We start from the raw sequence: 25,564 nt of genomic DNA on the forward strand, positions 1-25,564 counted from the left end.
CCGCATTCTGGATTTGTTTGATGACACAGCCACATCTATCACATGCATTTCTAGAGCCACCGCTACCTAGCAACTAGGGCTGGGAAAATCGAATGGAAAAATCGAAAATCTGGATTTCTTTGCTTCACAATTTTAAAATAACTTTTTGTTCAATAAAATAGATTTTTTTTTTACCAAACATAAAAGTAATCCATTATAAATCGAATGGAAAAATCGAAGATTGGGATTTTTTGCTTCACAATTTTAAAATAGTTTTTTTTTTTTTTTTTTTTTTTTTGGTGAAAAAAATCAATTTTTTTCTGATATAAAAGTAATCCATGATCGAAATTTTCGGTATTTTTATTGTTTTTATTGATCTTTTTACTTGTCTTTTTGGGCATTTTTGATGCAGAATGATGGTCTGGCTGCTGTGTTGTTTTTTCCAAATTAAAATCAAGAAAAATGACAAGCAAAATAAAAGTTTTATATATTTTTATTTTCTTTTTAATTTACAAAAATCAGCAATTTTGAAGAATTGCAAAAATCGCAATATAAATCGAATCGGCACCCAAAAAAAATCGGAATCGAATCGGGACAAAAGCATATCGTCACAGCCCTACTAGGAACGTCTCGAGGCTGAGAAACTGACACAATGCGACATGCCGTTGAAGCAGTTTCGTTTGCGGTATAATAAGAAACAGGATGTTTTTAAAACGCAGCATCGCTAATTCAGAAAAGAGACGCAAGTAAACTAAAAGAGAGAAAGAGACAAAACAACAAGTAATAGTAAGATCGTTTTCAGCCGACTGGAGAGAGCTAACAGGTCAGGTAGGATGCAAGATGGATGCCGAATTAGCTAACGATAGGGGGCGCTGACGGGGAAAACTTCTGTTTTTTGTCTTTAAGCGGTTTTATTTTATTTTAGTCATTCATTCATTCCATTTAGCCCAACTACCCCAAAACTTAGTAAAAGTAAAAATACTGAACCTTGTTTCCCTGAGTGCTTCGGTTCGGGCTGGAACGGTGCGGTTCGCACGTTTTAGAACAATTCAGCAAATTCAGGTAAGTGTTTCCACTGCAAGCCAGACCGTCACTGTGCATGCAGGGTTTTCACCTCACCGCAGGAATCTTAGCTTTTATCTTTCCGACGGCGATTTAACAGTAATGCTGTTTGTTTTGTGCTTGCTTTTGTTTTGGGTGGTGGTGTTTTACTGTCTACCTAACAAATCAAATTTTATTTATAAATCACCGTTCATGCCAAGAACAACAGGAAGTGCTTTGCATAATAAAATAAATTATGCATACATAAATAAAACAAGGCTTCACACACCAAAATATGAAACATAGCTATTTAAAAACATAATTGTGCAATGCCAGTAGCTCCGCCTTAACCGAATCGTACTATTTCAATAAACCGAAAACCATTAAAAGTGCACAGGCCCCTGGACCAACAGTGCTCCAGGGGCCCCGTTCCACACCATAACATTGTGGAAATTGTAAACTGTGAATTGACTATTCTAACATCTCTCAGCCAGTGGTACCAATAACAATACACAAGACACTGTAGTGTAACTATCAGGCTTTTAAGTACATTTTGTTCATGTCCAAACTGCTGGTGTTTGCCCTACTTGATCCCCACATGGGCCCTGAGAGGGTGTGGGCCCCTGGGCCCGTGCCCATAATGGCCATTGGATTATCCGGCCTTGCCTACAACTGCAGGAGGCCCAGAAATGGTGCAATTTGGTTCGGTTGTATGGGACTATTTTATAATGGACATACAAAATAAGCGTACCCAGCTTGACTGGACCTGCCCAAATCCAACCGCTCAGTGGAAACGGGGCTTTAGAGATGAGATTAATAGCTTTACGTTTATGTCCGTATATGTTAAGAAACTTTAAGTATTTGTTCTGGACAATTTGGTAAAAAAAAAAAAAAAAACATGCACCAATCATTTCATAATTAACATCTCTTCAGATGACATATCTATTCATCCAATCACGTGGCAGCAACTCTGTACATTTAGTCATGTAGACATGGGTGCCTGCTGGTCGTAGATGGACAGAGGAACACATTGAGTTCATTTGCCTCATTGCAGGACCTGCGATTTGACTATTGGACACAAAAACACAGATAACGCTGCTCAAATGATGTATAGCTCAATTCAAACTCCAACAACCTCCACAGTCACCACGTCTACTTCCATTAAAGCAGCTTTGGGATGCGGTGGAACAAGAGATTCTCTACATGGATGTGCAGTAACTGTGCAATACTTCTTGTCAATAACAAGTAAAAAATCTAAGATGTGTTTTCAACATCTTATTGAATCTATAAAACCAAGATAAAGGCCGTTCTGGAGGATAAACGGGGTTCAAGCCCATACTATCAACTCTGTAATATTACTATTTCCTGCCTTCAAGGGACGTATAACAAGAAAAATGAACACATTAAAGGATCACAGCAATCTAATAAATCAAAATGTGATGTATTAATCAGAATATGACATGATTTACCAGAATAAGTTAAACATTTTGTCCTGTAACAACATGAAATCAAGTCAAGTGACTAAAAGAAAATGGTGGAATAAGCAAGAGCAGAGAGCGATGTGAACCCGATGGCTTCTGAACCCGCTGCAAAAATGTCACTTCTGGGAAAATTATTAACATGAACTCATATGTCCAAACACTGACCCAGAAACACTGACCCCAAAACCAAAAGCGTCATGAGAAACTTGATTTAAAGTCAACACGTCTTCTTTTCTGCTCTTTATTCCTGGCATTCAAAGTGGTTGTTGAGACCTGCAGGAATCCCAGAAGGAGATTCCAGCTGCCAGAAACAGCTGTTACTTCACTCAGCGGCACCGACAGAGCGAATATAAACAACAGGCCTTGCTTTCCTGCTACTGCTGCTGCTGCACAGTCAGGCTGTTATGTAACTCCGCTTTGCATCGTGACTGACAACAAACGTCATGCTGAATTTCTCTGGACATAATCGAATGAGAGGAGCCTGTTCTCTGTAATCGGTGGAAGCCGGGAGGTCTGGGAATCACGATCAGAGACGTAGATATGATTTAATGAAAAGTTTATTGATCACAGAGTAATATTGAGCTTGTGACAGCTTTAAAATCAGAGTAGTGAGAAAATAACTCAGAGGTCATAAAAGCCAAGTTTCTGCCCATCAGGAACGCAAACATGTTCCCACTGACTGGTTTAAGGTGTATAAACTAGGCCATGGCTGCTGTAATCGGCCCTACAAGGGCAGCAGCCCCGCAGGTTCTCAATGTGTCCCTGCTCCAACACACATGACTCATAAACAGGTATTGAAATATTACAGAGGTGTGTGTTTGACTTCCTCCTCGTCTTATAACAATAATGCAAATTAAAATCATATAAAATTACAGAAGCAGAGGGGGGATGGCCCCCAGAATGATTCACTTTGGCTAACGCTAACACACTGGTCGCCGATGCTAGCTAACGCGCTAGCAAGCAGGCAGAAGGTTATGTTGGAAAATGGGACGTTAGATAAACGGATCAGGACGTTCAACAAGGTACGAAGCAGATTATACTGTTGACGGGTAAACAGAAAAACCTCTAAACAACCATCGATGTCCATAAACAAAATGTCAATGAGAAAAAAAAGCAGTTGACGTGATTGTGATTGGCCAAATGGTGACGCTGACATGTTCAATCAAAAATGGTTTATCAGGAAGATGGTAGCACCAACCGTTTTTTTCTGGAAAAACTGTCCTGGTTGGAAGGTCTAAGGCCTCTAAGGCATAAGAGTTGCAGAACAACTACAGCAACCCGTCCCACCAGGAGCGTCTCTGCTACGGGTGGATTTTCCAATTCATGCTAAATCATGCCAGGATTTCAACATCGCATGACGGTTGATGCACTTCTAGACATTTAATGAGAATAATAAATCAGTCCAACTCCTGTCATGCTTTATAGTGACGTCTTTACAATAAGGATGTGCAGTAATCTCGTTGCCCATCGAGGGAGACCCTCTCTCACCTGATTGTTTGGTACCAGAGGCAATGTTTACGTTTCAGAGTAAAATGCAAAGTCAGTGTTTTCTTTTTAAAATGGACTGGATCCACTTTGCTTTTCACCGACCGACTTCCTGTCTGAAAGAGCCGCTCTTCTCTAGATTGATGAAGTATCCAAGCAGCAAATGCCAAAAAATACAAAGCTGTATAAGCGGAGTATCGCGATGCTTCCCGGTTTCTTGAGAAATGACGCAAACCACAGAGTAGCTGCTCCACATCACTTCCGTGATGGTTCCACTTTATGTTAAAGCGAGGGATAATGACTCGTTATTTTTACTAGCAAAGCCGTGTCATCGCAGAGGGGCAGGAGCTGGACTGAAATTACAAGAACGTCGGGAAAACGTGGAGAAATGATCGAATCTGAAGAGTCATAATCTTCAGACTTTGATCTTTATTAATTTAATTTGCTTGTTGCTGCTCTGCATTCAGATGTTCATTGAAAGGTTTGATAACAGGATTACGTAACAACTGCCTTTCTATAATCATAAAAATACATAAAAAATAAGGCTTTTATGAGAAGATAGAATAAATCTAACCATTGCTCTCTAACAGGAGTTTATATGACTGCTAAATGAGGCTAAAACTGAAGCTCTGAAGGCTCGATCGCACCAGGAATGCCTGGGCAACCCATTCTTTTGGTTCGGTGTGCTTTCAAGCTATATATCAACTACTGCTTACTAGGGGGCAATAACGCCCTGAAACAACCACTGACAGAGAGGAATGAAGAAGAATAGTTTTATTTATTAGTTTAATTTAATGAGGACAATCTGCATTGATTAACACAACTTGTACAACAACAATGTATAACTTCTCTACATTGTGTAAATATGCCAGGTTTCGCTAAAAGCTGCTTTCCATCTGTAGCCATCAGAAATGCGGCTTATCGATTGGTCAGGACAGAAGACGGCAAACAAATGGAGCAACAATAAATTATGCGTTTGTTTTACTTGGGTGTTGAAACCTAATGCAGTTTTTACAGGAATCTGCCCAGTATGAGGATCAGAGGAGGCAGCGAGATTTCCAACATGTTGCAATACGCTGCATCTCGAGTCATTTCCTCTCTGGCTCAACGGATGGTTCCTTCGCTTTCACACCGCCAGCAAACAGCAACAAAGCTCGTTTGCAAGTGACTGAAGATTCCCAGTTTTCAAGCAGACTGAACGTTTTATTCTTTAGTGTAGACGAGGGGACCAAACAGCAACAGTGTGAATGCGTCCAAAATGAACGGCCGTTTGAGAGCTAAAAAAAAAACCTCAGATTTCCCATCACTACATTTGGAGAAGTAGTCTTCCTCACTGCAAATAAATAAAGGAATAACGTTGCTCTTTGGTAATATTTGGCCTTTTATAAAATTCTGGAAAGACCTCCATCAGTCATGTGAGTTTATTACTGGTTCAAGTTTTAATTTAAAGCATGTACAACCTAATTCACGTCAATTATCTAAGTTAAACTTTGTTAAATGTCCTTTAATGTGAATAAAACACAAACAATGACTTTGCTGAATTGTATTTTTGTCAGAAATTCAGGATTGACCAAAAAATCAAAGAAAACATTGATGTTTTAGTGGATCAATTAACCTTAAACAGTTACGCCCATAAATCAGTTGGTGTTTTTAAGCTCATACAACATATTTTTATTTGTTAGCATAAGTTCAAATAAAATATTACAATTTCTGTTTTTTAATGGGGACTATAAAGAGAAATAGAGACTTTAAACTTGGTAATAACATTGTATAAAACTAAAATCTTAATCCAAATAAATTATAAACATGTAATTCAGGTTTCAGCTCAGAAGTGATGTAGAGATGATCTTTTTACATAACCGAAAAAGTAATGTTTTATACATAGTCTATATAGTTTTATACCAGCAGAAGAGGATTTATTAACATGTTGTCCCGACTAACCTGACAAGATATTATCAATAGGGGTGGGAAAATCGAATGGAAAAAATCAAAGATTGGGATTTTTTGCTTCACAATGTTGTTGTTTTGGTTTTTTTTTTTTATATAAAAGTAACCCGTGACAGAAATTTTTGGTATTTTTTATTGTTTTTATTGATCTTTTTACTTGTCTTCTTGGGCTTTATAGCAGTGATGGTCTGGTTACTGTGTTGTTTTTTCATAATTAAAATCAAGAAAAATGACGAGCAAAAAAACAGTTGTATACATTTTTAATCTACAAAAATCAGCAATATTATAGAGTTGTAAGAATAGCAATTTAAATCGAATCGGCACCAAAATAAATCGTAATCGAATCGGGACAAAATCATATTGTCACAGCCCTAATTACCAATGGATCGTTTTATACCTAAATAAACCCCAAATCCTTTATTTAACATAATTAATATTGTCTAATGTTAAAAAATGAGTGAATAAAGTGGATTAATAATTGCATATAAAAGCAAACATCTGTCTTTGCATGAGAAAGGAGAGCTCCATCATACCTGGATGAGGCATGGTGATGGTGTCGTTGGCATTGGCAGACCCCACGTTAAAGATGACCACCGCCGAGGCGTTGTGAGCGGCAGCGTGGCGGATCTTGTCCTTGTAGGTGCAGTTTCCCGGAGCTATCAGCGCGACCCAGGCTCCGGCCTGCGGGGGCACAGCGAACCGGGTGTGGGGGTCGCAGGCCTGGCGGTCCAGTGGTGCCGCTGGAAGGACCACCACCCCCTTCGCGTCCCGCTTCGGGGACTGCTCTCCATACCGGCCGCACTCCGTCTTCTCGGTGCGCAGCTCGGAGGTGGCCGGGTCCACGTAGGTGATGTTAACGAAGGCGGTGTACCACTCCTCCCGCTCGGCCACGGTGAAGTCCAGACACAGCAGGTGGACGAAGCAAAAGGAGAGCAGCCACGTAGAGAGGGCCAAGCTGCGGCAGGCCGCCACCAACGAGCCCGGGGCCATGACGCTCCTTCCCGCTGAGCGCGAGCCGTCAGTCGGCTGGTCGGAGGAGCCCGAGAACTTCAAGGCTGGAAACGCCTATTCCACCATTCCAACAAACCGACTGACAGAAAAGGTATTTTCCCCACTTGACCACGTATTTTTCGGCTTTTATCCCCCCTCCTCTTCAGCCGCTCCCCTTTGCAGCCGCCAGGCCACCGAGCTGCAGACGCCTGTTAGCTGTCTCCATTCCCCGCCACGAACAACACGTAAACACCCACCGTGGAAACCTAAGCGCAACTACCGAAAGCAGTCACCGCAGGAAGGATGCACAAGAACCCCGCCGGGGTAACGCACCAGACCGGGGATTCAGTGCGCCGTGAAGACGGCATTTAAACCGTCTTTCATGTTTTAAAGCTACACGCAGCAGCGGGCCAGCTAAGCTGCATTGTTTTGACTGGGCCACGACGCACGGTTGCGTCAAGGCGACAAGCAAAAACTACTTCCTGTGTGCACATTAAAGAATAAAGCTTCTTATACTTCTGATCGAAACATCAAATTAGCTTAATTTATCTTAAAATATGTATAAACACGGTATTTATATTGAACTGTAGTTAATTTAGCTTAATCCTTTCAAAAGTTTGTATGCTTAACTTAATTAAACGTGTACGTTTCTTTTTATTTTGAAGGGATACAAAGTTCTACTTCCGTGTGTGAAACATAACTTGACAATGTTTACAGTGCTTTAAAACACTGCCATCTAGCGACTAAACGGAGAAAAGATGTTTACATCAAATCAATACACTTATGAAGCTTCATTCTCCCATTTTTTTTTTTTAATTTCATTTTAAAACATTTAACAAAAATAAACGTTTTGACACTCAAATGTAATTTATGATTTTAATTTGTTTAGCAACTTTCATGAGCAAATCAATTCATGATGTTTTCAAGGGCTGGGATAATCTAATCAAAAATTTGGGAGTTTTTGCTTCACTATTTTAAAATCAAATTTCTTGTTATAAAAACGATTTTTTTTATATATATATATATATATATAAATACAAATGATCCATTAGAAAATTTTTGTCATTTTTATTGTTTTTATTGATCTTTTTAGTTGTCTTCTTGGGCTTTATAGCAGCAGAATGATGGTCTGGCTACTGTGTTGTTTTTTCCTCAATGAAATCAAGAAAAATGACTAGCAAAATAAATTTTGTACTACAGTTCTTAGTCTACAAAATCAGCAATAATGAGAAATTGTGAGAATCGCAATTTAAATTGAATTGGCACCCACAAAATCAGAATCGTATCAAATTAGGATGAAAGCATATCATCACAGCCCTAATGTTTTACATATAAAAAAATGCATTGTAGCACAGTGCAGACATACCATTACCAGGAAATTCATTCCTTCATTATCTTAACCGCTTAGTCTGATGAAGGGTCATGGAGAAGCTGGAGCCTATCCCAGCTGTCTATGGGCGAAAGGCAGGGTACACCCTGGACAGCTCGCCAGTCCATCGCAGGGCATTACCAGAAAATAAAAGCTAGAAATTAAAGTTATAGTGAGAGGGGTTAATAACTGTGAAATATAAGAAGGCATCTAATAGAAAAGGTTTTAACCTTGATTTAAAACAGTTGAGAGTTTTAGCAGACCTGCAGGTTTCTGGGAGTTTGGTCCACATGTGAGGAGCATAAAAAACTAGCCTTTGCTGTGTGAAGTGTATGTGTGGCTTCCTTCCTCCGTCCAAAGACATGCTTTAATTGGTTTCTCTAAATCATTCCTATAAAGTTTGTGTACTTATCTGTGTCTCTGTGACCTGTCCATGGTGTACCCTGCTTCTCACCTACCGATTGCTGGGATTGGCTCCGGCTTCCGACTATTGGTTAAGAAAATGGATGGAAGTTTGTACAGAATATAAAATAACAACAACAAAATAATAGAATAACTTACTAGCGCAAATGAGCTAAAACAGCAAAACCCCCACCGGGAGGAATCCAAAACAGATGCCCGAGCCACCTCAACTCTCTTCTCTCGATGCGGAGGAGCAGCAGCTCAACCCTGAGCTGTTTGGCTAACCAAGCTCCTCACCCTATCTCTAAGGGAAAGCCCGGCCACCTTGCAGAGGAAACTCCTGTCAGCCACTTGTATACGAGATCTCATTCTTTCGGCCATGACCCACACCTCATGACCATAGTGAGGGTGGCAGGTGTGTTCTGGATACAACTTGCCCTCATTGAGACTGGTTGCTGTTTCTGCATTTTAAGGCCTTTAGTGCATTTCTGTTGGCTTTTCCTGCGGCATCATGGCCTAGCCTTTAGTTTAGCTGTTTTGATTGTTTTGTTATCTAGTTAGCTGATGCTGATTGTATTTTCGCTCTTGGAGGAGTTTGGTTTGTTTTATCTATGGATTTGACAAAAGCTGCCCCACCTATTTGGGTGTTTTTTGTTTTTTTCTTTCTTTTTTTCCTGTGGGACAATAAAATTCCCAAAACCCCTTCAGCTGGCACGCTTTTATATCATGTTGCCTTTACACCTAGCGATCTGGGTTGTAACAATATGTATTAATTTCAATCAGGTGTGTTGGGGAATTGAGACAACAAAAACCTACACGAAACCAGAGCTTGAGGACTGGAGTTTGACACCTGTGGCCAAGAAATTCTGTCCATAAAAGTTATCAACAAAATCAGTGATAAAGGGCAGCCTTGGTGGAGTACAACCCTCACTGGAAATGAATCCGACTTACTTCTGTCAATGCAAACCAAGCTCTGACACCTGTCAGACAGGCACCTGTCAGCTCATACAAGGGGATCTGGTACCCCATACTTCCAGAGTACTCCCCACAGGAGTCCCCAGTTAACACAGTCAAATGCCTTCTCTAAGTCCACAAAACACATGTGGACAGGTTGAGCAAACTCCCATGCCCCCTCCAGGATCCTGAAGAGAGTATAGAGCTGGTCTAATGCACTGCTCTTCCTCAGTCCTCTTGCTGGTGGGTGCTCGCCTGCTGATTTGGGCCCTCTGGCACAATATTGTAAACCTGTTGTTTACACTATTGTGTAATTACAAATCTGGGTATAAAACTGGACAATGACTTTAATCTAGACTGGCAGATCGATGCAGTGGTTAAATTTAGCTTTTTCCAGCTGAGGCAACTGACAAAGGCCAAATACGTTATTTTGGATTTTGAGACAATAATTCACACTTTTATAACAACATAGCTCGATTGCTGCAACACTCTTTACTTTGGAATCACTCAAAAATGTTTGTTCCGTCTGCAGTTGGTACAAAATGTTGCAGCTCGTCTGTTGATGGGAACATGTAAAAGAAAGCACATTTGTTTTAAAGACTTTAAATGACCTTGCCCCGCCCTACCTCTCTGAGCTGCTACACTTGTACTCCTCTTCCCGGGCCCTCCAGTCAGAAGATCTGCTGTTCCTGGAGGTCCCAAGAACACGTAGGAAGCTCAGAGGGGACAAGGCCTTTTCTGTGGTGGGACCAGCTCTGTGGAACTCTTTGCCACTGCAGGTCAGACAGGTTTTAAATCCCTTCTTAAGACCCACCTATTTTCACTGGGATTTTACCCAGAATGAGTTTGCTTTTATTGCTTGGCGGAGGAGTGTGATCCACCTGTAGTTGGAGTACACCCTCTGCCCCCCCTTTTAAAGGGGGACCACCACCCCAGTCTGCCAGTCCAGAGGCACTGTCCCTATTGTCCACACGATGATGCAGAGATTTAGAGTTAAGTTTAGATTTAGAGTTGGTTTAGAATTTCGTCTAGTTTGAAGATACCTGTTAAACATAAGTATTTTTGGCTTTACAGAGATTCCTGTTTTGATCCTGTTACTGTCCACGGTTTTTGGATTACCACCTCATTTTGAGTCTGTGCCATACCTGTCCTTGCCCGCACACCTGGCCTCAGTCTCTCCGTCTGCCTGCTCACCGCTCAGCAAAGACGCTCTGGACCATCATCAGCACAGCAATAAATTTCATTCTTCTTATCCAGTTTTGTGTCTGCTTCTTGGCTCCATGTACTACCCCTTGTGATACCTCAGACCCGGACACAGGAGAGTCCACATTAGAAGATGTGTTGGTTGGATTAAGGAAGTCTTTAAAGTATTCCTTCAACCAACCCACAACGTCCCGACAAAAGAGTACTGCTTCCTTCTCCCGAGTCTCCAGTTGGTGAACCAAAATCCCCTTAAAGTTGTTCTCCATGGCCTCGCCAAACTTCTCCCATGCCCAAGTTTTTGCTTTGGCGAGAGCCGAAGCCACATCCCCCTTAGCTTGTCAGTACCTATCAGCTGCCTCCAGAGTCCCACAGAACGCTCGATAGAACTTCTTCAGCTTGACAGCATCCCTCACTGCAAGTGTCCACCAACGGGTTCTGGGATTACTACCATGACAGTCACCAATGACCTTACAGCCACAGCTCCGGCTTGCTGCCTCAACAATTCACAGCGGACCCTCACAACACATTTGGGCCTGCCAGATCTGACTGGCTTCCTCCCCCAACATCTGACCATATGGACACTCTTATGTTGGAACATGGTGTTTGCTATGGACAATCCATGACGAGCACAAAAGTCAAACAACAAAACACCATTTGGGTCCAGAGGGGGGCATGCCTCCAGATCACTCCCTTCCAGGTCTCACTGTCATTCCCCACATGAGTATTGAGGTCCCCCAGCAGAACAATGGAGTCCCCAGAAGGAGCACCCTCCAGCACTCCCTCCAAAAACTCCAGAAAGGGTGGGTACTCTCAACTGCTGTTTGGTGCATAAGCACACACAACAGTCTGACCCCATCCGGAGGCGGAGGGAAACTACCCTTTCGTCCACCGGGTTAAACCCCAACGTGCAGGCACCAAGCCGGGGGCTGATGAGAATGCCCACATCCGTTAAGCTCGGCGCCACTCCAGAGTGGAAGAAAGTTCAGCTGTACTTGAGGGTACTGGTTCCAGAGCCCAAGTCATGCATTGAAGTGAGTCCAACTATATCTAGCCAGAACCGCTCAACTTCGTACACAATTTTAGGCTCCTTCCCCATCTAAAAGGAGACAATCCAAGTCCTAGAGCCAGTTTCGGCAGCCGAGTATAGAACCACTAGGGTCTCTGCCCCTTGCTGCCACCCAGCTCACATTCACCCGACCCCTCCGGCAAAGGGTGAGTCCACGGAAGGTGGGGCCCATGTAACCCTTTCAGGCTGAGCTCCACGGATCCCCACGGTTAAAGGCCCAACCACGAGACGCTAGCTCTTGTGCCCCACTTGAAGGCCTGGCTCCATAGGGGGGCACCAGTGACCTGCGTCCAGGAAAGGGAACATCTTTGCCAATGGTCCTCATCATGATGGGGTACTGAGGTGAGTCAAAAAGTTAATTTCACAGTACAACTTACGCTGTATGGAGGCCCGGTTATGCTGCTCCTTAGTGTCACCAATCCCAGTTTTCAACATCAGCTTATCCTTGAACTCTGTAGCCCAAAACATTGTTCTCTGCCTTGCTTCTATCTCGATCAAGACATTTTTCAAGATCTCTGTGGCTTCTTTATCACTGTCATCAGCCTCAAACTCAACCAGTACTTCTGTTTTCTTGATGAGGAGTCTCAGTGGAATGCTGTCAGGTTCTCTGGCATCTACAATACTTGAGGAGCTAACAGATGTTCAGGAGGGGTTCAGCACCCAGCTGCTACAATGCAGGATCTTCTCTTGGTTGAGGAACATATGGTTCTGGTGTTTCCTGATGTTTCTCTCTCTCCTGGCTGGTACACCAAATAAATGTGTTCTACTATGAAGAATGACACTGTGGCAAATACTTAGTGTAGCATTTTAAATGCCATTCCTCTTGGAACACAATAAGAAAAACTTTAAAAGGTTTATGTTGTGCACTGCTGTGTGATGTGAATTCAAGACTTTATTTGAGTGTGAAAACATTGTAAAAGAACTACACTCTTGCCTAAAGATAGAGAAATACCTTCATAGTGAAAGTGAAAACCTGAAAATCACACAATTTAGACGATTTTACATTTTTAGTTTCACTGGGTTTAAGGAGAACAGAATAAATCATTCTGAAACTCTACATCCAGGGATCACAAGGAGAATTTTATGAGCTGAGGAACATTTTTATAGCCTTTGCTGCAAACAGCTTTGCTTCCTGGGATCCAAAGTCTGATCAAACTTTTCTGCTGTTCCTGCTATTAAACACAGCAGCTCTGGATGCATATTTCCTGGTCCCTCCTCTTTATGTTTACAACACCGAAGATGGTGTGACCAACTTGTGCTGATGCGTGACGTTTACTGCTAAGATATGATGTCTGGATCAAAGTTCAAAGAACATTTCATTCTTAAGAAGAGAAGCAGTCGTTGTTGCTGAGAGCTGAAATGGCGCAGAAAGGAGTTCAACTGGATTCAGAAATAATCTCTTGTTGCATCTGTCTGGATCTACTGAAGGATCCGGTGACTATTCCCTGTGGACACAGCTACTGTATGGACTGTATTAAAACCTGCTGGAACGGAGAGGATCAGAGAGGAATCCACAGCTGTCTTCAGTGCAGGAAAACGTTCATGTTGAGACCTGTCCTGGAGAAAAACATCATGTTAGCAGAGTTAGCGGAGGAGATGAAGAAGACTGGACTCCAAACTACTCCAGATGATCACTGCTATGCTGGACCTGAAGATGTGGCCTGTGATGTCTGTACTGGGAGGAAGCTGAAAGCCATCAAGTCCTGTCTGGTTTGTCGAGCCTTGTACTGTGAGAAACATCTCCAACCTCATTATGATGCTCCACCATTACAGAAACACAAGCTGGTGGACCCCTCCAAAAATCTCCAGCAGCTCATCTGTTCTCGTCATGATGAGGTGATGAAGATTTTCCGTCGTACTGATCAGCAGAGTATCTGTTATCTCTGCTTAATGGATGAACATAAAGGTCATGAAACAGTCTCAGCTGCAGCAGAAAGAGCTGAGAAGCAGAAGGAGCTGGAGGTGAGTCGACAAGAAATCCAGCAGAGAATCCAGGACGGAGAGAAAGATGTGAAGCTGCTTCAACAGGAGGTGGAGGCCATCAATGTCTCCGCTGATAAAGCAGTGGAGGACAGTGAGAAGATCTTCACTCAGCTGATTCGTCTCATCCAGAAAAGAAGCTCTGATGTGAAGCAGCAGATCAGATCCCAGCAGGAAACTGAAGTGAGTCGAGTCAAAGAGCTTCAGGAGAAGCTGGAGCAGGAGATCACTGAGCTGAAGAGGAAAGACGGCGAGCTGGAGCAGCTCTCACACACAGAGGATCACAGCCAGTTTCTACACAACTACCCCTCACTGTCAGCACTCAGTCAGTCTACACACTCATCCAACATCAATATTCGTCCTCTCAGATACTTTGAGGATGTGACAGCAGCTGTGTCAGAGACCAGAGATAAACTGCAGGACATCCTGACAGAGACATGGACAAACATCTCACTGGCCCTCACTGATGTGGATGTTTTACTGTCTGAACCAGAACCAAAGAGCAGAGCTGACTTCCTGAAATATACAACAAAAATCACTCTGTATCCAAAAACAGCAAACACATATGTTATTATCTGATGGAAATAGAAAAGCAACAGTAATTGAAAAACAACAGTCCTATTCTAGTCATCCAGAAAGATTCACTGGATGGTGTCAAGTCCTGAGCACAGAGAGTCTGACTGGACGTTGTTACTGGGAGGTGGAGTGGAGAACAGGAGGAGTTTGTATAGCAGTCGCCTACAGGAGCATCAGCAGAGTTGAAAGCTCACACGAGTGTAGATTTGGATTTAATGACAAATCTTGGTCATTACATTGTGACGCAAACAAATGCAGATTTTACCACAACACTGTGGAAACGGATATCTCAGGTCCTCCTTCCTCCAGAGTAGGAGTGTATCTGGATGACAGAGCAGGTTTTCTGTCTTTTTACAGCATCTCTGAAACCATGACTCTCCTCCACAGAGTCCAGACCACATTCACTCAGCCGCTACATGCTGGAGTCTACTTTCATCGCTCTCTCTTTACCTTTCATAATGGAAACTTTGCTGAGTTCATTCATTCATTATCCGAACCATTTAATCCCATCAAGCGTCGCGGGGAATAGATAGATAGATAGATAGATAGATAGATAGATAGATAGATAGATAGATAGATAGATAGATAGATAGATAGATAGATAGATAGGTTGATCGATGGACGGATGGATAGGACAAAGAGACAAACAACCATTCATGCTCACACTCACACTTCAGGACAATCTCTGACGTCTTATTTGTTGTTTTGTTGGCGTTTGGGTTTGTTTGGCTCCTTCCTGTGTCTCATCAGCATTTTATTCACCTAAACTCATTTTATTTACATTTGCTGGTTTGTCAGACTAAATGTTGTTCATATGGATGTAGAGATGAGATGGAAACAGTAATAATCATCATCAATCAGGACATGAGTTATTGTTGTGTTGTGATATTCAGACACACTGCTTGCCTGGACGAAGTGAATCTGTGTGTGAAATCATTTACCAAGAATCATTGAGCAAATTTTAAGACTTTAATGTGTCAACAAATGATTTACAACATTTAAAAAAACGGTAAAGGTGATGGTTTGCAGTTTATCCTCAACTTAGTTATTATGCCACATATTTTATCATTGTTTGCACAATGTTTGGTGTGAAAATAAAATAAAATATGATTAAATTAACTTCAGACTGTTTTTGTTTTCATGATTTTTTTTTTATCTTCCTCCGGCGGTTAAAAGTGAAGCCTTTGCAGAAGTGCATAAAACTGCAGTTCCCCCTCCATCGACAAGGGGCTCCAAAACAAAGCAAATCCCCATAGACTCCCATATTAAAAAGACCAACTTGACAGCAGAAATAAACATGTTTACAGCTTGATAATAAAGAAAAAAAAATAGCTTGGCTTGGTTTTTGCTACAAGGGTCACCAGAAGAAGTATCTGACATAAAAATGATTAGGCAGCAGCCTAAGCAGGGAAGCCCAGACTTCCCTTTCCCCAGCCACATTTGCCAACCCTGCGGGGGGATCCCGAGACATTCCCAGCCCAGCCAAGAGATATAATCCTTCCAGCGTGTCCTGGGTCTTCCCCGGGGTCTCCTCCCAGAGGGACGTGCCTGGAACACCTCACCAGGGAGGTCCAGGAGGCATCCTGACCAGATGCCTGAGCCAGATCAACTGGTTCCTCTCGATGCGGAGGAGCAGCGGCTGTACTCTGAGCCCCTCCTGGATGACCGAGCTCCTCACCCTATCTCTAAGGGAGAGGCCGGCCACCCTGCGGAGGAAATTCATTCAGCCGCCTGTATACGAGATCTCGTTCTTTTGGTCACGACCCACAGCTCATGACCATAGGTGAGGGTAGGAATGTAGATCAACTGGTAAATTGAGAGCTTTGCCTTCTGGCTCAGCTCCTTCTTTACCACGACAGACCGGCGCAGAGTCCGCATTACTGCAGACACCGCACCGATCCGTCTATCAATCTCACGCTCCATCCTTCCCTCACTCATGAACAACACCCAGAGATATTTATAGTCTTCTACTTGAGGCAGGACCTCATGCCCGACCCGGAGAGGGCAATCCACCCTATTCCGGCTGAGGACCATGGTCTCAGATTTGGAGGTGCTGATTCCCATCCCAGCTGCTTCACACTCGGCTGTGAATCAAGTGAGAGCTGGAGATCACGACCAGATGAAGCTAACAGGACCACGTCATCCGCAAAAAGCAGAGACCCAGTTGTGAGGCCACCAAGCTGGTTCCCCTCAACACCTTGGCTCCGCCTAGAAATTCTGTCCATATAAGTTATGAACAGAATCAGTGATGAGGGGCAGCCTTAGCGGAGTCCAACCCTCACTGGAAAAGAAACCGACTTTCTACCGGCAATGTGTACCAAGCTCTGACACCTGTCGTACAGGGACTGGACAGCTCGTATAAGGGGGTCCGGTACCCCATACTCCCGGAGCAACCCCACAGGAGCACCTGGGGGACACGGTCAAATGCCTTCTCCAGGTCCACAAAGCACATGTAGACGGGTTGGGCAAACCCACCCCCCCGCCCTGAACTGAACTGTCACCTTGTCATGATGGAGGGGTTTGTGTGTCCCGAAGATCCCAGCCGCTATGTTGTCTGGGGCTTTATGCCCCTGGTAGGGTCACCCATGGCAAACAGGTGTCTGGGGGAAGCACCAGACTAAGCACGGCTCATAGACCTCTATGATGACAATCCTGGGCAAAAATGTTCCCTTGCCAAGACGTGGGTGACCGGGACCCCCTCTGGTGCCAGGCCTGGGGGCTGGGTACGAGAGCGAGCGTCTGGTGGCTGGGCCTTTGCCTGTGTGGCCCGGTCGGGCTCAGCCCGAAAGGGTTGCATGGGCCCCACCTCCCATGGGCTCACCATCTGTGGTAGGAGCTGTAAGGGTCGGGTGCAATGTGAGCTGGGCGCCAGCAAGGGGCGGGGATCCTGCTCCCTGCAGAAGCTGGCTCTAGGGACGTGGAATGTCACCTCTCTTGTGGGGAAGGAGCCTGAGCTCGTGTGCGAGGTTGAGCAGTTCCGACTAGATATCGTTGGACTCACTTCGATGCATGGCTTGGGCTCTGGAACCAGTATCTGTAGTCGTACCGTCGGACCTTGGACACTCGGGTGAAAAGGGGGGCGGAGCTGTCAACTGATCACCACCTTGTGGTGAGTTGGCTCAGATGGTGGGGGAGGAAGCCAGTCAGATCTGGCAGGCCCAAACATGCTGTGAGTGTCTGCTGGGAACGTCTGGCTGAGTCCCCCGTCAGAGCGAGCTTCAACTCCCACCTTCAGCAGAGCTTCAAACATGTCCCAAGTGAGGCGGGGGACATTGAGTCCGAATGGGCTGTGTTCTGTGACTCTATTGTTGAGGCGGCAGACCGGAACTGTGGCTGTAAGGTCGTTGGTGCCTGTCGTGGCTGTAATCCCAGGACTCATTGGTGGAAACCAGCAGTGAGGGATGCCGTCAGGTTGAAGAAGGAGTCCTATTAGGCCTTCTTGGCCTGTGGGACTCTGGAGGCAGCTGATGGGTACCAACAAGCTAAGCAGCATGCGGCTACGGCTGTCTTCAAAGCAAAAACTCGGGCATGGGAGGAGTTTGGCGAGGCCATGGAGAAAGCCTTCTGTATGGCTTCGAGGCGATTCTGGTCCACCATCCAGCGGCTCAGGAGGGGGAAGCAGTGCTCCGTCAATACTGTGTATAATGGAGATGGGGAGCTGCTGACCTCAACTCGGGACTTTGTGGGTCGGTGGAGGGAATACTTCGAAGACCTCCTTCAATCCTACCAACACGTCTTCCAATGAGGAAGCACAGCTTGGGGACTCAGGGGTGGACTCTGCTATCTCTGGGGCTGAAGTCGCTGAGGTGGTTCCATAAGGTTCTGGATGCTATTGGGCTGTCCTGGCTGACACGCCTCTGCAGCATTGCGTGGACATTGGGGACAGTGCCGCTAGACTGGCAGACTGGGGTGGTGGTCGGAGCGGAGGGTGTGTTCCATTTACAGGGGAATCACACTCCTCAGCCTCCCTGGTAAGGTCTATTCAGGGCTCCTAGAGAGGAGGGCATGCTGGATAGTTGAATCTCGGATTGAGGAGGAGTAGCGTGGCTTGGTGGCCTCAGGATTGGGTCCCTGCTTTTTGCAGATGACGTGGTCCATTTGGCCTCATCTGGTCGTGATGTCCAGCCCTTGTTTGAGCGATTCGTGGCCGAGTGTGAAGGGCCCGGGATGAGAATCAGCACCTCCAAATCTGAGACCATGGTCCTCAGCCGGAATAGGGTGGATTGTCCTCTCCGGGTCGGGAGTGAGGTCCTGCCTCAAGTGGAGGAGTTTAAATATCTCGGCATGTTGTTCATGAGTGAGGGAAGGATGGAGCGTGAGATCGACAGACGGATCGGTGCGGTGTCTGCAGTAATGCGGACTCTGCGCCGGTCTGTTGTGGTAAAGAAGGAGCTAAGCTAGAAGGCGAAGCTCTCAATTTACCAGCCGATCTACGTTCCTACCCTCACCAATGGTCATGAGCTGTGGGTCGTGACCAAAAGAACGAGATCTCGTATACAGGCGGCTGAAATGAATTTCCTCTGCAAGGTGGCCGGCCTCTCCCTTAGCGATAGGGTGAGGAGCTCGGTCATCCGGGAGGGGCTCAGAGTAGAGCTGCTGCTCCTCCACATCGAGAGGAATCAGTTGAGCTGGCTCGGGCATCGGGTCAGGATGCCTCCTGGATGCCTCCCTTGGTGAGGTGTTCTGGCACGTCCCTCTGAGAGGAGACCCCGGGGAAGACCCAGGACAAGCTGAAGGGATTATATCTCTTGGCTGGCCTGGGAACGCCACGGGATCAATATCATATCTAAACCAGTTGTAAAAAATAAAGATTTATTTTTAAAACAGATGTCCTTGGGGCTGCACGGTGGCATACTGGTTAACACTGTGGCCACACAGCAACAAGGTCGCTGGTTTGGGCAGTGGCCTTTCTGTGTGGAGTTTGCATGTTCTCCCTGTGTATGTGTGGGTTCTCTCTGGGTACTCCGGCTTCCTCCCACTGTTCCAAGACATGGAAGTTAGGTTAATTGGGTACTCTAAATTGCCCCTAGGAGTGAGTGTGAGTGATTGTTTGTCTCTGTGTGGCTGTTAATTCCCTCGAAGCACAAGCATAGACTTTTCCACAAATGGCAACGTGAAAACTGAACAAAAATATTAAAGAAATAATAAACACAGTGTCAATTTGACATATAAACAACATGCATAGCCAGTAAATAATGTTTCACTAAAGTAAAATATCAGCAAACAAACAAATACCTTGCTGGCTGTATGCTCCTTGCCAGGGAACTATTCAGTCCTTCACAAATTTCCCGGTCCAAATCTTTTTACCCTGCAGCATCTCATTTCTGCAGGGGCTTGCACACTGCTTATTGTCAAGTTCTCACGAGAGCAACCCAACAGGAAATAACTTTAGCTGTACCAAAATAAAAACACAAATACTTTACACTTCTTTCACTCTGTGATAAATGTAACTAAAAATTCTTAATTATTAACTAATTAAAAAGCAAACACAAACATACAATATTGGAAATTAAACAACTATTCTAAACAACATGATTGTCACAGTTACAGTGGACCTGCGATGGACTGGCGAGCTGTCCAGGGTGCACCCTGCCTTTTGCCCAAAGACTGCTGGGATAGGCTCCAGCTTTCCCGCGACCCTGAATTGGATTAAGCGGTTAGGATGATGAATCAATGAATGAACAGATATCCTGGATGGAGGAGAGCACAGACGCAACGGGTCTCGGCTCTCCTTATGTGTGCTTTTTTTTCCTTTTATACCGAGTGCATTTTTCAAGAGTTGCTTTTAAAATCTCACTGTACTGACGTATGATGACAACAAATGCAATCCTATCTCATTGTGTTGTTCCAGATGAAGTACATATTTGGAGAGAAATTGTGTTTGAAAATAAGAGACCAGGTTAGAAGGGCTTGTTTTCGAAGTTAGACAGAGATATAGGAATCCAGTCAATATTGTAGTTGCATAGTAAAACAAACTTTTGGCCACTTATCTTAAAGAATATATTCAGTGGGGGATAAAATGGCAAATAGAAGTAGGAGTTTGGAGGCTTTTTTTTTTTAATCCAGTTGATTTTGAATGTGCTGTAAATTCTGGAGAAATCAAGGAAATTAAGACATCTATTCATAAGGACAGATTTCCTGATGTAATGGGTATTGTTTTTCCAAATAAACCCACAGAGCATCTGATCAACAATTTTGCAGGTCCTTTGGTCGACATCTGTTGAGATAGCTGCATAAGTGAGTCTGGATACTCCCTCTGCTTTAGAGAGTAATTTTCTACCTCGAAGGCAAAGGTCTCTTTAGAGCCACGAGTTAAGTTTCTTCTTTGTTCTGTCGACAGTCGGGTTGAAATTTAGGTCACATCTAATATTCTGATTTTTGGCTTAGATTATTCGAGACTAAGACAGTGTCTTTTACTGGGATATTACAAATGGATGGCTGTGGGCATTTCATAATGGCTATTAGTTCACACTTAGATAAAGACCTGAAGCTTTAGAAAAGGTTTTAATCGTTTCAAGAGCCAAAGGAACTTGAGTGGAGTCCTTTAAAAAGTTGAACTGTGTTTCAGGAGAACGGAATAAATCATTCTGAAACTCTACATCCAGGGATCACAAGGAGAAGTTTATGAGCTGAGGAACAATTTTCTGGGATCTAAAGTTTGATCAAACATCTCTGTTCTTGGCTGCACAGTGGCGCAGTGGTTAGCACTGTGGCCTCACAGCAAGAAGGTCACTGGTTCGATCCTTGGCTGGTTTGGTCAGTGGCCTTTCTGTGTGGAGTTTGCATGTTCTCCCCGTGTATGCATGGGTTCTCTCCGGGTACTCCGGCTTCCTCCCACCATCCAAAGACATGCATGATAGGTTAGTTGGTTACTCTAAAATTGCCCCTAGGAATGAGTGTGAGCGTGAGTGTGGTTGTTTGTCTCTCTGTGTGGCCCTGCGATGGACTGGCGAGCTGTCCAGGGTGTACCCTGCCTGTTGCCCAAAGCCAGCTGGGATAGGCTCCAGCTTCCCCGCGACCCTGACTTGGAATAAGCGGTTCAGAAAATGAATGAATGAGGATCTCTGTTCTTCCTGCTACACACACAGCAGCTCTGATACATATTTCCTGGACCCTCCTCTTTATGTTTACAACACCGAAGATGGTGTGACCAACTTTTGCTGATGCGATGAAAGGTCATATTTACTGGAAACATGTATGGTGGCTGGATCAAAAATCAAAGAACATTCAATTCGTAAGAAGAAAAAAAATTGTTAATGAGAGCTGAGGTTGAACAAAAAGAGTCCAGGTTCTGGTTCTGGTTGAGGCAGTAAAACATCCACATCAGTGAGTGCCAGAGAGATGTTTGTCCATGTCTCTGTCAGGATGTCCTGTAGTTTATCTCTGGTCTCTGACACAGCTGCTGTCACATCCTCAAAGTTTCTGTCAGATAGTTTGGGAAAGATGAGGAGCTGGACGCTGCTGAAGGCAAACTTCCTGCTGATCAAGTTCTTCTGCACATTCTCCATCCTGCAGTCGTCCCTGCACACACGCAGCGTCACACAAAAACACACATCATTTACAGGAATCAGAACTTTTTTTTCTCATGTTTGTAAAAGTAGCTCAGACCTCGCTTCCAGCTCATCGTCTGGTTTCTAACATTAAAGCTGCAGAGTGAAATCTGGCCACTTGGTGGCAGCAGAGCGCCAGAAAACCTTCAGGTGAAGCTGGTGAGCTCGTTGGTGTTTGACACATGCACAGGTTTTTTTAAAAAAATTTTTTATTTTTAATTTTTTTTTAAACAATAAATTGTCACACACAGAGGTGTGTCAAGAAGCCCGAAAATTGTTCGTAAATACAGAATAGTGTTACTTCAGAATAACGTTTCTCAAGTAAAAGTAAAATCAAGTGTTTGGTGAAAAGACAACTCAAGTACTGAGATTTTGTTTCATTATTATCTGATAATAATTGTTTTTCACTTTAACATATTTTATTAATATATTTGGTCCAAAAAATTTATTACAATAAATACCCACAAACATCCTTCCTTCATGTATGCATAATGAGGAGTATACAGACAGAAATGCAGGACTTGTGCATCAGAGTTTTAGACTCAGATAAATATGTTTTGTTTTTTTAAATGGCAACTATCATACATCAGATTTTACATGGTATATCAACGTCAAATGAGATCTAAAAGTAAATCTGAAATCTGAACGCTCAAGGTCATCAGCTCTTCAGATGACATTTTTTTTATTCGCCTTCATATTCACAAACCAACAGTGAAACTAATGAACAACATCATTTATAATTTATTATAGACATATCTTGTTTCATATTTTGTCAAGTTGCTGGAAACTTGAATTTCTCTTGGGAGACTATCTATCTATCTATCTATCTATCTATCTATCTTATATTATATTATATTATATTATATTATATTATATTATATTAAAGTTGACCAGCTAGTAAGGGTTCTTTTATCACCTGGTTAGTTGTCCTCTTACATGGGATCAGGTCAGTATTGGATCAGGTGACATCTTTGCAGCACTCTAACAACTGAACAGGTTCAGATCTGAAACTCTGAAACATGTTCGTGTTAATGTACCTCATTACCGTCCACCTGTAGACACATGTGGCCACGTTCTTGTAAAATGAGCACGAATATGTTATGGGCCAAACTGGAGGATCAGATAATTACCTGACCTGTGTTCACACCATACACTTGCAGCTGAATGTATTAGAGCAGAGATGTCAAAGTCAAATACACAGAGGGCCAAAAAAACAAATTGGCTATAAGCCGAGGGCCGGATTGGTTCAATGTTTATTAAAACATATTGAAATGATTGCACGTAGCCTATTGAACCAAGACCTAACACAGTGTATTATTTAATGATTAAATGAATAATCGGGAAAACATTTTTCAGCAGGCACACAGACAAGAACAAACTGCCTTCAAAGAAAAATCACATGTCCTAAACATTAAATGAATAAAGTAATATTTTCTTATGGCTCTGTCAGTAAGTTAAAGAGAAAACATTTTCAACAGGCAAACAGCAAAAAAGCAATTTTCCTTCAGAAAAAAAATACGTTCCTTATATCAAGATAAATGCATAAATGAAACTGCATGCATTATAAACTGAAAATGCAATATTATGCTGCTCTGTTATCCTACCAATTACTGCTTCAAATAGTAAAATGAGAAAATATAGAATAAATCAAATCAGTTGTATTCTGTCTCATGGCTCTTATCTGCAGTTCCCCCTGAGTCCATTAACTGAAAAATTAATATAAATGAATAAATAAAATACAATAAAATAAAATGCAAAAATATATGGCACACAGACAAAACAATACTTTCTGTGTGTTTCTTACGTTTCATGGTGCCTTCTTATTGTATTCTTTCATTACAGCCAAACTTTCTCCACACAGAAGACACACAGGTTTGCCATTTACCTCAGTGAACATGTACTCTGCCTCCCACCTAGCTTCAAACCCCCTGTTCTCAGCATCCACCTTCCGTTTAGCCATTTTTTGGGGAGGAGGTAGCTGAAAGTTGACATCTGCTCTGACTGCTAATGAATGATGAAGCCGAGGTCCGCTTGCTGCGCTGCAGTGAGTTCGCGGGTTACCGTTGCATTGTGGGAAATGTAGTATTGGTGCGTGCAAAACACCAGCGGGTGGCTACAGCTGCGGGCCGGTTCTAATACTAATAAAATATCATCCCGGGGGCCATAGATAAGTCATTCGCGGGCCGGATTCGGCCCGCGGGCCTTGACTTTGACTTATGTGTATTAGAGCATCATTTCTTAAACATGCTGGGGGCCTCGAGAGCCACCCAGAGAACTGCAAAAAAATAAATAAATGAAAACAAAATAGAAATGTCAGTTTTGTACCTGTGGGCCTGTTGTGAGGCTGGGTTTATTATTTATAATATAAGTTGCAATGCAGCCTCCCACCACTTGGTGGCGGTAATGTGTCAGTTAGCTGTCCATTAAACTCCAAGCAGAGGGCAGTTAGCTACTAGATGCTAGCTATTAAACTGGAAGTGGATTTGCTTATTAATTACAAATATAAATTAATCGAGTCTTTGTTTAATTTGTATTTAATAACCAAATGCACTTGCAGTTTATCACATCATATTTTACTATATATTTTTTATATATATAATTTCAAGTGCATTTGGTTGTTAAATACAAATAAAACTAAAACAAGAATTATTAAACAACTACCATAGCCACATTTACATTAGTTTTAATTCCTCTTTAATTCCATATATAAGTTAAAACCAATTTAAAGAGATGAAAAGTTAACTTGTAATTGTAAAAGTATTCTCCTTCAAGTTTACACGGGAAATGTCACTCAGAATTTATATTTACGTGGAAAACACATTTATTTGCCTTTACTTACGTTGTGTTTGATTTGTACACCAATGTTGGATTTTCCAAGTTCCCAGTTGGAAATACAAAGTGAACGCTGTCTGAATTTGGAAATCTGACTGGGAAAGTGGGAGCAGACCTACCTACCTCGACTTTACTCGTAATGATGGCTGCCCAACAAAACAAGGTTGAATGAAGTCAAGAGTAAAACATACATTTATGTCTCAATTTACTTGTTTTATTGTTCATAAATTAGAGTTTAAGGTAGCGCTTTGTAACTTCTATACATAGATTAGGTTGACAAAATGTATGCATGCCAAAAACACTTAAAAGCTTTGCATGTCGTCTCCCTGCTAACATTAGGAACTGTTGCTAACATGCTTGTCTCTAAAGTCTCATGCAAAACAAGGAGGATCCTGGTGGCATCCATGTTTTTCCAAATTTTCCATCTTTGGTCAACGTGAACGCTCTCAGCTTCGATCTGAGGTCATTCCCAGTTCTGAGCTGCGAGTCAAACTGGAAAAGAAGCCTGATAATTCATCCTCCTTCTTCCTGATATGAACCACAGCAGCTTCCCATTTCCTTGTTCCCTCCCCTTTAGATCTACAAGTCAGAACATGGGTGGAACACGCGTATGCTTAAATGGAAGAGATGAAACACATGTTGTTTAGATCAGATGTCAAACTAGTTTCATTTGTAAAGAAGTGAAACTGACACAGTCATTGTTATTGAA

The 25,564-nt window shown here is 43.1% G+C and overlaps 2 protein-coding genes across 2 annotated transcripts in view; one reads left to right on the forward strand and one right to left on the reverse strand.

The window, feature by feature from the left end:
* The window catches only part of rnf150b (ring finger protein 150b), a 32,923-nt gene extending 25,586 nt beyond the window's left edge, over nt 1–7,337 (reverse strand). Inside the window, exon 1 of the mRNA XM_079258124.1 lies at nt 6,467–7,337. Within this exon, the coding sequence (XP_079114250.1) occupies nt 6,467–6,923 (457 nt within the window). The 5' untranslated portion in view covers nt 6,924–7,337. The remainder of the gene's footprint in view (nt 1–6,466) is intronic.
* A 5,921-nt stretch (nt 7,338–13,258) lies between these two features.
* LOC306768988 (tripartite motif-containing protein 16-like) lies at nt 13,259–15,002 on the forward strand (the record flags this gene model as incomplete). The annotated part of the gene is given in 2 exon segments (XM_079257489.1): nt 13,259–14,461; nt 14,466–15,002. Coding segments are annotated over 2 exon segments (1,722 nt in total). The 5' UTR covers nt 13,259–13,276.
* Between the last annotated feature and the right edge of the window lie 10,562 nt (nt 15,003–25,564).

This window comes from Telmatherina bonti, assembly GCF_933228915.1.
Source record: "Telmatherina bonti genome assembly, chromosome: 18".
In the NCBI taxonomy this organism is placed as follows: Eukaryota; Metazoa; Chordata; class Actinopteri; order Atheriniformes; family Telmatherinidae; genus Telmatherina; species Telmatherina bonti.